The 13,411-nt window shown below is 43.3% G+C and overlaps 1 protein-coding gene across 1 annotated transcript; it reads right to left on the reverse strand.

Annotated features, from left to right (window-relative positions):
• Positions 1-534: 534 nt before the first annotated feature.
• arl6ip1 (ADP-ribosylation factor-like 6 interacting protein 1) lies at positions 535-13,122 on the reverse strand. The gene is made up of 6 exons (XM_048552682.1): positions 13,013-13,122; positions 8,983-9,116; positions 6,504-6,623; positions 5,396-5,513; positions 4,716-4,800; positions 535-2,122 (listed from the first exon to the last, which is right to left on the reverse strand). Exons 1-6 carry the CDS (start codon positions 13,052-13,054, stop codon positions 2,004-2,006), a joined length of 618 nt encoding a protein of 205 aa, XP_048408639.1. The 5' UTR covers positions 13,055-13,122; the 3' UTR covers positions 535-2,003.
• Positions 13,123-13,411: the final 289 nt, after the last annotated feature.

A 13,411-nucleotide genomic window follows, 5' to 3' on the forward strand; every position in this document is an offset into this window, starting at 1 on the left:
CTACCTATGCCCGAATAATGACTGTCAGCAGAAAATCCAGACCAATGTTTCCATGAAACCTGCACTGAATAAATTATCGCAGCACTGCTCAAGTCACAAAATAGTTCAGCACAACAAATGCAAAATTCTGTTGATTCTAGAAACCTGAAATAAGAACAATCCTATAAAATACTCAGTGATAATGGGAACTGCAGATGCTGGAGAATCCGAGGTGACAAAGTGTGGAGCTGGATGAACACAGCAGGCCAAGCAGCATCTCAGGAGCACAAAAGCTGACGTTTCGGGCCTAGGCCCCAAAACGTCAGCTTTTGTGCTCCTAAGATGCTGCTTGGCCTACTGTGTTCATCCAGCTCCACGCTTTGTTATCTATAAAACAGTCTAGTCAGCAAGGTAGGCTAGTTATTCATTATTTGGTTGAGGTGCTAAAGCCAACCAGCTAAAGTAGCACTCTAATTAAAGATAGTAGTTTTAAGTGTTTAAATACAGAAATATTAGAACTGTTCATTACTTTCTGAGCAGAGACAAAAACAAACATCAAGTGACAGAACACTTTATTAGATTTTGCTTCAGGCTCAACTCCAAAATGTATTAAATAGTATTAGAACATTAGATGTATAACATTTTAGAAAGGTTAATTTCAGCTACTTCTTTCCATTGAATACACAATTTAACATCATACTGTTACATCTTTAATGTGCATTTTTATCTGATTAACTGTAATCACTGAAAAGCTACCACAAGCTTCATTTTAAAGACTACATTTTTTTCTAATTCATTTCTAAAAAAAAGGCAAGCCAGCCTTTTTCACAAACAGGAAACCAGAGGCAATCAGAATTTATAACTTTTGAAGATTACTGAGTTTAGCAGAGGACTTAGGGGAAAGCAAAGATAGTAAACTTGTGTATTAACCTGTAATGGATAAGGGGCAATACTGAGAAAATATGATATTTGTCAGTGAAATTCGGGGACATAATGACCAAGAACAATTAGCCATACACCATCAGGAAGACGAAAGAACCTAGACTGAACGCTGTGACAGCTCTCTCAAAAGTTCAGACAGTTCCCATCAGAATTCCTATTGTTTCGCTTTTCTGAACAGAAACACATGATGCAGCATCAGTAAAGTTAGCACGAAAAGGAATGACCAATGCCCAGCCAAAAACAAGAGGCATCAGAAAGAATGCCCTTGTCCACTTGGAGGTGGACATTCTCTTAGCTCATTGCAATGCAAATGAAATGGATGAAGCTCAAACAAAGAGATTAACTAATGACATGACCATGCATGGCACTGTAAATGTATTGAAGAGGGTGGACATGCTGCTTACTTCCCTTGGACTGAAGTGTTTTCAGCTCCTGGACGATGGAAGATGAATTAAGGTTGATTTGTGCATAAACCACCTATTCAGTGCTTTATTGAGCGAGAACCCTCGAAAGGATACAGTTAAAAACAACTAAAATGTACATTAACCACAAATATACATAAAAAACATTTACACAGAGTGAAAGATAGCCCTATTTACATGTAACTTCAAACACAGAATTACATAACAGTAGTCATAGCAGATATACTGTTTCTGATACTGACAACTGGCTCCCACACATGCGAATACTCGAGCAAGGGATACAGGTGATTGCACAGATATCAAGCAATTCAATAATTCCATGTAACAGGGAAGTTTCTGGTTAAACTTTCAGTGCAGTCATGGCTTGAATAAAAACTAATTCAAAACATCACGAATACAAAGAGAGAAAACATCAGTTGGGAACAAGTCTTTTAAAACTAAATAGCAATTCCTGATCTGAAATAATGAGAAAATAAACCTTGTTGTATCATGCCCATTTGTTACATACACGCATTTTGCCTTCTCTTTTCCCCTCCAAATGCAGATATTATCGCTGAGCACACACATTAGGAGCTGTTTCTTTTTGATTGAGCAAGAAAATTGCCAGCTAAGGTCACCAGTAATCAAATTCATTTTTAACTGTGAAAAATCCAGTTTTCATTATTCATTTTTCTTCTCTTTTTGCTTCAGTAGCTTGTTAATTTCCCGCCTAGCCATTCCCACATATTTTGTGATCAGTCGATGCCGATTCAGACCAGGAAACAAGAGTATGAAACTCACTGAAAACAACAAGAGGTTATTTTATACTGTTAAAAAGGAATCTGATAACTAACTGCACTGACTCTCATGATAAGAACTGACTTCATTAGATTCAACACATTACTATAATGTGGTTGGAGGGTGAAGTGAGCAAAAAAAAAGCATTCTATCAGATAATGACAGATAGAGAGAAATACGAAATAAAAACCAAAAGAACTGTGGATGCTGCAAATCAGGAATAAAAACAGAAGTTTCTGGAAAATTCAGCAGGTCTGGTAGCATCTGGGAAGAGAAATCAGAGCTAACACTTCAGGTCCAATGATCCTTCCTCAGAACAGACTCGAAAACATTAACGCTGACTTCTCTTCATAGACGCTGCCAGACCTGCTTTGCTTTTCCAGAAACTTCTGTTTTTTTGAGAGAGAAATACCAGTTGCCTTGCAAAAAAAAGTCTTAAATCCGAGGAAGATGCTTCAACATTTAATAAAGTGCCACCAGCTTTATTTTTCATTTTACATTCTGCTTAAAATAAAAACTCTGCTGAAGAAATGTCAAATTGTAAAGCTTTAAGTTCATTTAATTGCTGCTGTTATCATTCTAGGTTCTATACTCTTATTAGAAATATATGCAATGAAAATGTAAAATGCTTAGTCAACTTTCCAGTCTGCATTTACTGACATAGAACGTACGTGCTCTCTCCTGTGACCATGCACACGTGCGTTATTAAATGGGGCCATGAACGAAAAGGGAGTTGGGGAAAGCCGAGGAGTAGCGATCAGGAGCAACGCAGAAGATCTGGAACAACTCACACGTGAAATTGCCCCACAGTCTATCGAGGTATAAGGAAACCTTGCTGTAGCTTAATCTAACTTGAGCATACCCACCCTCCCAAAACCAAAAAAAAAGCTTTTCCAGCAGGAGGAGCCAGGGGCAGTAATTGGTTTGGCTTTGGAACCAACCACCTGATATAATTCACTAAGTGTACTTTCCATCACATTGGTGTATTGAAGGCCCAACTTGCCTGCCCTAATTAAAATAAATGTATCTCAATCCTACCTAAGTTTTAAAACACTACAAACATAGCTAATGATGAACTCAAAGGACGTCCCTGCACAAGTTCTCCAGAGTACAGATATTTTAATCAATTTGTTCAGAGATGTTAGACACACCGCTGGAGCAAGTGGGACTTCAAACCAGATAACCTGGCTCAGAATTATGTCTTCATCTGCTTTACTGATGACCTTCCCACCATCACAAGGTTAAAAATGGGGAGGTTCGTGAATGATTGCATGATGTTCAACATCGTTCATGGTCTCTCAGATAATGCAGCAAGGTCTGGTCAAAATTGAGGCTTAGGTTAATGAGTTAATTCTGTCCATACATGGGCCAGGCAATGACCATGTCCAACAAGAGACAACTGAACCATCGCCCCCTCAAGTGGACAAAGGAGATCAATGAGAAATTTATTATTTTCTAGAAAATGATTACAAAGCAGGAAAATGGTTATAATGAGGTGAAAGGATAGGTGAGGTAAGCTCCCACCTCTCAGTTATCATCAGTCTCCAATTCGACTGCATGAAATCAGAAATGACTATGCAGAGCCTTAGTCAAAGGGAGAGTACTTCAAACACCATCTGTGAAGACAGCTTATGGATTTTGGTGATTTTGTCAAGGGAATGATTTTTTTCGGTCACGTTCATTGATATATTTCACAACAGGACCCCAGCTCAGACACAGAAATGTATTCATAATGAAACGGTGTCCATGTTTATTTCAGGTAGGCATCTGATCTAATACGGCATAACATCCACTTCAGGAGTGCACATAGAACCTGGAACATAGAACATAGAACAGTACAGCACAGAACAGGCCCTTCAGCCCACAATGTTGTGCCGACCATTGATCCTCATGTATGCACCCTCAAATTTCTGTGACCATATACATGTCCAGCAGTCTCTTAAATGACCCCAATGACCTTGCTTCCACAACTGCTGCTGGCAACGTATTCCATGCTCTCACAACTCTCTGCGTAAAGAACCTGCCTCTGACATCCCCTCGATACTTTCCACCAACCAGCTTAAAACTATGACCCCTCGTGCTAGCCATTTCTGCCCTGGGAAATAGTCTCTGGCTATCAACTCTATCTATGCCTCTCATTATCTTGTATACCTCAATTAGGTCCCCTCTCCTCCTCCTTTTCTCCAATGAAAAGAGACCGAGCTCAGTCAACCTCTCTTCATAAGATAAGCCCTCCAGTCCAGGCAGCATCCTGGTAAACCTCCTCTGAGCCCTCTCCAAAGCATCCACATCTTTCCTATAATAGGGCGCCCAGAACTGGACCCAGTGCAACAATTGCAACCCAGTGCAATGTCACAGTGCAAAATTTAACCTGATTTGAACACAGGAAACATGCACAGAGTGTAAATACTAAGGGATATCTCTTGATCCAAGATGATTAAATATGGGATTAGTTTAGTTTGGGAACATGGTTGGTGTTGACTAGTTGGACCGAAGGATCTGTTTCCATGCTGTATGATTCCATCTCAATACTGACTTGCCAGATTCCAAATTAATGAGATTAATGACAAAATTAAAACTCATTTGTTAACTTACCAATCAAATAGGTGAGGAAGAGGTTGTGAACCTGTTGCCCAATCCAAGCCACCACAGAGAGAACACTAACTGCAGTCATGAAATACTAGAGCAAAGAATATTAGAAATTACTTTCTGCTAAATAGGCAAGTGGCATATTCTTGCAGAATAGGAAACTTCGTCCATTATTCATTTGTTGGTTCTGAGTCAGGAAGATCATGATGACAAGTTGATCAATGATGACCCTGCACAACACTAGCAGCAAGTAGGACCAGCACATTATCTCAGAAAAAGCATTGAATAGTGCATACCTAAGGTAAATTTAGCCATGTTTTATTCTGATTCTGCTGAATTCTCGATGGGAGAAAACCAAATGAAGACCTATTGCCACCCACAGGCTAAAAGCAGAGTGTGTTGAGTCAAAAAACTGGCAATTAGTTACTTAATATTTCAGCAAAAAGAGAAGCTTCTAACAGCTATTTCGGTAAAGTTTATATCTTACTCGTTGAATTTAAAGTCCTTTACAAAAATCTAATTGTATAAAAAAGACATGGGGAAAGGGCCTCTGAGCATTTGTTAAAGGGACCATTTTCATCACATCCATGTTTTAAATTGCAGGCCATTACAAAACAACAGGAATTAAGCCAAGGTTTGTTTTTTTAAACTGAATTCAGTTTATTCATTAGAAGAATCCTGCATACCATTTTAGGCTTTTCCTCCTTCAGAGCAAAGAGACGTTTCCACCAGCCCACAACCCAACGCTTGGTCTTTACCAGATTGCTGCAGATTTCATGAAAGCGTTGTTGCTGTTCTGTAGTCCTGTTGATCCGAGCAAAATATGAAGCATTTCAGAACTGCACAAACATTGACATGATAACATGTGTCAATGTGCTTAAAACAAACTCACCTCTGCTAGGTGGTTTCAAAACTACAAAGTAGTCAGCAAATAGACAAGTAATATAGCTTTATGGTATATCCCAGTGCACAGGTAAGTAGATTGCTTCCAACTGCAATCACAACAAGCTTCGTTAAAAATTCTCAACTTGTCTGAATGGTGTACTGATAGATACCCTCCTTTCATTTAGTACTTTAAATTTTCAGGTTTCTCTAACATTACTTGACATTAGGGATAAGCTCAATGTACAAATATTATTAGTAAAATCTCAGCCTTCATTTCTCCTATGTGCAGATATAAACATTACCAATGTGTCATTTATATCCATGAGCCAAATTTAAAAAATTCTTTGTCTGTACTGTCTATGCTTATCCTAAGTGTGTGATATCTCTCGACAAGGAACATGGTGTAGTCAAAAACAATACAACGTTTCCAAACATAAAAGTACAGCTTAGAACATTATAAATAAAAACTTTTACAGTATAATCATTTGTTTAAAAACCTGACAATTTTCCTATAGCTATAGTCCCCATTCCAGACTAATATCCAACAATCCTATTGAAAAGTGCAGATGGTCATTTAGTGGAGACGGACAATATTTGGACTGTGAAGAATGGTCAGACAGATGCTGCCCTGAGGCACTACATCAGAGAACGTTCGACAGGAGGCAAGGCTAAGGTAGAATGAAAGGAGCATCTCAAGTCAGGTGTTTACTGTCACTTTGGACTGAATTCACATCTGGCTCTACCCATGAGGAAATTCTACAATACCAGAGTTTAATTATATTTTTTAATATTTTTATTTTTTTAAAAATATAATTAAACTTCTGACAAATATAGCAAAGTGAATGGATGACAGAATTCAGAAAAACGGGCGGACTGTCACTAACTGAAGGTCTGATACAAGCTTCTCACCATTTGTTGGATCCAAACATCCTGGAAGCAACAGTTGGAACCAGGTAATCTGCCAAACAGATGATCATAATAGCACATGAAACACCAGTCAGTACTGAAGGATCCAGCCAGTAGATTAGTCTGTGAAGGCAAATCACATTGCAGAAATTATACCAATTGTGCATATTTATTTGTTTATTTCGTACTTTTGAATCCACTCAATGGTGGGGAGGGCCAATGGAGGTGAGGTGGATAATGGGACTAATAAATGTAGATTTAAGTTTCCATCATTAGCCAGACAATCAGAATATCAATTTTTTTTATAATTGGCAGGTTATAGATTTTTAAAGTGATCTTAAGAAAATCTAGAATTGACAAAAATCAATAAATTAAATGCCAGAAAGTAACAGAACGCACAACGGACATGGATTTACTGCAGACCTTTACAAAGACACCATTTCCCACTATGCCTGTATTGAGGCTTCTGTTACCTCCTGAGATTTGTTTGATTGCTTTAAGAAGTTGGGGATAAAATGCTAGAGTTTTAGTGAATTGGCCACAAGTCTTTTCTTTAGAGTTATTTAATGTGCAAGTACAAAATGGCTGAGTCACGTTTGCCAACATAAGTCATAGCATTTCAAATATTATTTGTTATGTGAGTTGTTGAGATGCTATATAAATGAAAAGATAAACACAAAAATAGATTTAGAACTCCATAACAAGTTTTTACAACATGCATTATATCTGAGATGGTGTTAACTACAGGTTGGATATTCTTCTCACCACTGCGATCTACCTCATAAGCCCAGCACTCAATATTCATTACACTCAATTCTTATGCGCAAGAGAAATAATTGCTATTGCAGTAACAGTCATTACATAAAATGGTTATTTGCACTCAACATCAGTCCTAATCTTCAGGTGAGAAATTTATCTGACAACCAGTGTAGAAATTCAGCAAGTTCTTAAAAATAAATAAGGTTTGTGCAAGTCTGCAAAGCAACTAGCATAGTGTACAGTTAACTGGCAAATTCTGGAGATTAACAACTTTATTTCAATCCTGAGATGGTTGGCCGAATGAAACCTTAATCATGGTAGGCAGTTACTAAGCTGTTGTTTTGCAGTATTATTCTTAACAGTACAGACAATATTCATCTTTTGTACAGCATTTAACTTTACTACAGTATAAGGGGGCAAAATAGCTAGAGAGAATTTGCCCATCCTTTCCATGCAAAGGAAACTGTTAAACTTGAACAAATGGCCCTAATATTAAAGTTAGTTACTAACTGTAAATATCTGTCGACACCAACATATCATGAATGCAACTGCAAAAACTGAGAGTTTGGTTACCACAAAATGTAAATAAATTTCACACCATCTAAGGTAACCTGTCACATGAGAGGAAGATTATCTACATAATCAAACAGCTAATTTGGTGAATTACCAATCATACCTGAACAATACAGTAGGAGGTATTGCTAACTGTACTTAACCTACTACCTGTTTCCACCAACAATGGCATCTTCACGAGAGATCCTTCTTTCAAGTGGAGATAGATCTCATTTTAATACACTCTCTGTCACAGCATGTTTAACATTACTGAAACCTGCATTAAGGTATAATCCTTCAGTTTCACTTTAAAGTCTGGATGACTGCCAAAGTACACTGAAGCATAAATCTGAACTGCAGAAAACAGATCAACCCCCACTCTTCTCCTGCCCACCCCCCTCAAATTTCTTATAACCTACAGCACAATTCAGCAGTGACCACAAAACTATCACCTGCAGATTTTTAAAAGCAATCTGTTTTACTAGTGTCCTTTACCTGGTCTGACATTCGCTAGGCCAGGCTCACAGCTCGCAAATGCCCTCTGAGAAGGCCAAGCAAGGCACCCAGTTCAAGGGCAATTAGCATTGAGCAACAAATACTAGCTTTATCAGCACCATCAGCCTTGCATGCGAGAATAGAGAAAGGAGAAGGAATAAAGAAAGGAAAGGGAATAAAGAAAGGAGAAGTTAAACGTCCGCTAATAATTCTTGGCTCATGATCTCTGCTTTGTCTGAGCTGTGAGAATTAAACTAGTTGGGCTGGTATTATCTGGTGTTAAGGTTTACCTGGAACAAGTTCCAACAGGCTAAACAGCAGGTTTTCCACAATTTTTGAGTACCTTAACTCAAAGAACAGGCGAAGTTTCAATTCCACAAAATCACCAAATATTCCACAATCTAATAACTTACTTTTCTCCTGCCCAGGATTAGCAACCATGTCTTCAGGAGTCTTCTCACTAGATGAATTCCTGACTCTAATCTCTCTCTCCTCAAAGATTTTTCTTAAACTTGCCTTTTTCCCCTAAAACTCTCAAGCTTTGAGTCATCTGTGACAAACTCTTTCTTTGGGTCAATGCCCATTTTGTATCTGAATAGAACCAGGCAAAACTCTTTAGAATAGTTTTTTCAAGAAAAAGGTGCTATATAATTGCAACTTATATCTGAATACTTACAGAAATACCACTGACACACCCAGCATCATTACAGCAGGAAACCAGGGTTTGTCCCAACGCAGGACATGATCTGCAGCAAGCATTACTTCTCCCCAACCCTCCAAATGTTCTTCAAGCTGGGCAGTTTCTGCAGCCTGAAAAAACAAGTTATTGTTGGATTTTTTTCCATTGATTAAAACAATGGAATATAGTAATATTCCTGATCAGTATTTTTAAAAAGCCACATAACACATCCCATTAAAACAATGCTGCCAGTGAAAACTTTATGAATATTTAATGTTTTGAGTAATCATCATAATTGTTGATTGTACACTGAAAACATCAGGCAATACTGTAAAGCAGAGATGGAGCAGATACCTGATTGAGCTTTGAAGGTTTGAAAATCACCTGTGTTCAGGTTTGCTGAGCTCTCAATTTACAGCAGTTAAGCAGAAACGCTAGTAAATGCATTTCAAATAGAGTCAGATTTATATAACATGAGAAAAGACCCTTCAGCCCAACTCGTCCATGCCGACGAGATATCCCAAACTGATCTAGACCCATTTGACAGCATTTGGCCCATACCCCTCTAAACCATTCCTAATCATGTACCCATCCAGATGGCTTTTATATGTGGTAATTGTACCCACCTCCACCACTTCCTCTGGCAGCTAACAACAGATGGAAAACCTCCATAAAAAAGTAACAAAATTAATATCAACACTTTGAGCAATGACTGCATGCGGAGCACAACACTACGCTGAAATATTATGTATCACAGGTGACATGACCATCTTGCAGAATCGTGTACAATTAAAATCAACCAAAGAGAAATTATTAATTTTGACCAGTGCTGGATGGACAAATATATTAAAAGAGATGGCCTTTTTAAGCGTGCTGAAATGTTTTGCACAATTTCAGTCCTAATTACATGATACAGAATAACTAAATGTTCCCTGATAATTTGAGATTCTGACATGTTTCACACATAAATGATACGACAGTAACATGACTGAATATTGAATGAAGCACCCATCCAGAGTTCAAGGCAAGTACATTACTGAAGCCTTGCTCTTGCTGTTTGTGACATCAGCATAGCCTCTTTGTGTATTACTGCAGGAGACTGCATCATCCAGCAGTGACTGCTACACTGCGTAAATACCAGTCAAAGAATCTTCCCAGCAAACACTGTCAGCGACTGCCAGTTCCAAATCTGTTCCCCCAAAAACAGAGGAATGTGATGGTTAAAAGCAAACGTTTTTGCAAAACCAAGAAACCAATAAAATAGCCACTCTGACAACGGATTTTATTGGGCAGGAAATACTAAGACAGAAGACAAAATCTTGGTCAGAGGTAGGCTTTACAGAAAATACTACAACAGGAAAGATTTAGGAAGGGAATTCTCAAAGGGCAAAGGAAATGTTGTGGATGCCATGTTTCCTGAGTGGGGAGAAGTCACAGTAGAAATTAAACAGAAGGGTGAAAATTTTGAAGTGAAAGCTTTATCAGTCAGGAACCGCCAGTGAGCAATGGGCGAGTTGAATTTAGTACATGCCAGGAATCAGGTTGTAGGGTTTGGATGAGTGCAGATTTCTGCAGGATGGAACTGGTGAGTTTCACTGGGAGTTTTATGTACCACAAACATGAATGAGGGCTTCAGCTCACAAAAACTTAAATGAAAGCCAGAAAAGGTCAAATTGCAGAGGTGGAAAACTACATACTAGATAGAGGAGTTGACCTAGACTCAGGTTGTGGCTCAAGACCGAAAACGAGAGAGAGAGAGGGATAAACCAATCAATTGAGTTGACAGGGTGACAAAACCTGCTCAAGATGAATGTAACTTTTTATTAAGACAAGAGGTGACACGTCAAACAAGCTATGAGAGGTTTTGTGACATGAAGACATTGTGAATGATGTGATACAATGACAGCATTTTCAATTCTTCTAAGTCAGAAAGAAAACAGCCATTATCGCCGCATTACTGGCCCCTGCACAAAGCATGGTCCCAAATACAATTCCGAAACTCTGGCCACCACCACCCCACGCCCTCCACACCCCAAGTACTAACAAACCCCTCCCCTGGAATACCCCCAACCCCTTCCCCCACCACTCCCCACCCCAAATACCCCCAACCCCCTCCCCCACCACTCCTCACCCCAAATACCCCCAACCCCCTCCCCCACCACTCCCCACCCCAAATACCCCCAACCCCCTCCCCCACCACTCCCCACCCCAAATACCCCCAACCCCCTCCCCCACCACTCCCCACCCCAAATACCCCCAACCCCCTCCCCCACCACTCCCCACCCCCCCTCCCACACCACTCCCCACCCCCCTCCCCCACCACTCCCCACCCCCCTCCCCCCACCACTCCCCACCCCAAATACCCCCAACCCCCTCCCCCACCACTCCCCACCCCAAATACCCCCAACCCCCTCCCCAACCCCCTCCCCACCCCAAATACCCCCAACCCCCTCCCTACCCCAAATACCCCCAACCCCCTCCCCCACCACTCCCTACCCCAAATACCCCCAACCCCCACCACTCCCCACCCTAAATACCCCCAACCCCCTCCCCACCCCCCTCCCCCACCACTCCCCACCCCAAATACCCCCAACCCCCTCCCCACCCCCCTCCCCCACCACTCCCCACCCCAAATACCCCCAACCCCCTCCCCACCCCCCTCCCCCACCACTCCCCACCCCAAATACCCCCAACCCCCCTCCCCCACCACTCCCCACCCCCCTCCCCCACCACTCCCCACCCCCCTCCCCCACCACTCCCCACCCCCCTCCCCCACCACTCCCCACCCCAAATACCCCCACCCCCCCTCCCCCACCACTCCCCACCCCAAATACCCCTCCCCCACCACTCCCCACCCCAAATACTCCCATCCCCCTCCCAAATACCCCCAACCCCCTCCCCCACCCCAAATACCCCCAACCCCCTCCCCCACCACTCCCCACCCCAAATACCCCCAACCCCCTCACCCCAAATACCCCCAACCCCCTCCCCCACCACTCCTCACCCCAAATACCCCCAACCCTCTCCCCCACCACTCCTCACCCCAAATACCCCCAACCCTCTCCCCCACCACTCCTCACCCCAAATACCCCCAACCCTCTCCCCCACCACTCCTCACCCCAAATACCCCCAACCCTCTCCCCCACCACTCCTCACCCCAAATACCCCCAACCCTCTCCCCCACCACTCCTCACCCCAAATACCCCCAACCCTCTCCCCCACCACTCCTCACCCCAAATACCCCCAACCCTCTCCCACACCACTCCTCACCCCAAATACCCCCAACTCCCTCCCCCACCACTCCCCACCCCAAATACCCCCAACCCCCTCCCCCACCACTCCCCACCCCAAATACCCCCATCCCCCTCCCCCACCCCAAATACCCCCAACCCCCTCCCCAAATACCCCCAACCCCCTCCCCCACCACTCCCCACCCCAAATACCCCCAACCTCCTCACCCCAAATACCCCCAACCCCCTCCCCCACCACTCCTCACCCCAAATACCCCCAACCCTCTCCCCCACCACTCCTCACCCCAAATACCCCCAACCCTCTCCCCCACCACTCCTCACCCCAAATACCCCCAACCCTCTCCCCCACCACTCCTCACCCCAAATACCCCCAACCCTCTCCCCCACCACTCCTCACCCCAAATACCCCCAACCCTCTCCCCCACCACTCCTCACCCCAAATACCCCCAACTCCCTCCCCCACCACTCCTCACCCCAAATACCCCCAACTCCCTCCCCCACCACTCCTCACCCCAAATACCCCCAACTCCCTCCCCCACCACTCCTCACCCCAAATACCCCCAACACTCCCCATCCCAAATACCCCCAACACACCCCACCCCTCCTCAGCCCCCGGTCACCATACCCAGCCCAGCCCATCTCTCCCGCGCTACTGGGTGTACGTGTGTTGGAGAAGTCTGGCCGCGCCACCCCCCACCCCGCCCCCATAACGGGGTATAGTTATGTTGTTTCCCCCACCCCATCGCGGGGACAGTGGTGCTGTGGAGTTCCCTCACCAGGAGGTTGGTGCTTTTATTGTCTCCGTCCCCACTCGCCATCGCCACTCGATCCTTCTCGACGCCCGTTTATTGCGCATGCGCGGTTGCTCCCACCCTAATGGTGCATCTCCACACGTGATACTGCAGGCGGCATTGCTGATTGGACCAATTCCGGCCGTACCCACACGCCTGATTGGCCGGCCGTGGCACTGCTCACGGTGATCGAATGTCCCCTGGACAGGAAACGCCCACCGCCGACCGAACCCCGCCTACAGGACAAGGAGCCACGCCCCTTGCCCGCCCACCGCTGAGGAGACCCCGCCCCCTTCCCCTAGCCCAAACTAGTCCCTGCACCTAAATTCCTGAAGAGGCTACAATAATTTCCCACTCCTAAGGCTAGGTAGAGGCGGCCTGATT

This window comes from Stegostoma tigrinum, chromosome 23 (genome assembly GCF_030684315.1).
Source record: "Stegostoma tigrinum isolate sSteTig4 chromosome 23, sSteTig4.hap1, whole genome shotgun sequence".
NCBI lineage: Eukaryota > Metazoa > Chordata > Chondrichthyes > Orectolobiformes > Stegostomatidae > Stegostoma > Stegostoma tigrinum.

Excerpts from the sequence above, each read along its gene's own strand:
- arl6ip1 (XM_048552682.1), bottom strand. The coding sequence starts at position 13,054 with ATGGCGAGTGGGGACGGAGACAATAAAAGCACCAACCTCCTG. Across the intron at positions 5,514-6,503 it reads ATGTTTGGATCCAACAAATG|GACTACAGAACAGCAACAAC; the intron begins GTGAGAAGCTTG and ends TCGGATCAACAG. Across the intron at positions 2,123-4,715 it reads CTTCCTCACCTATTTGATTG|TGAGTTTCATACTCTTGTTT; the intron begins GTAAGTTAACAA and ends TGTTGTTTTCAG.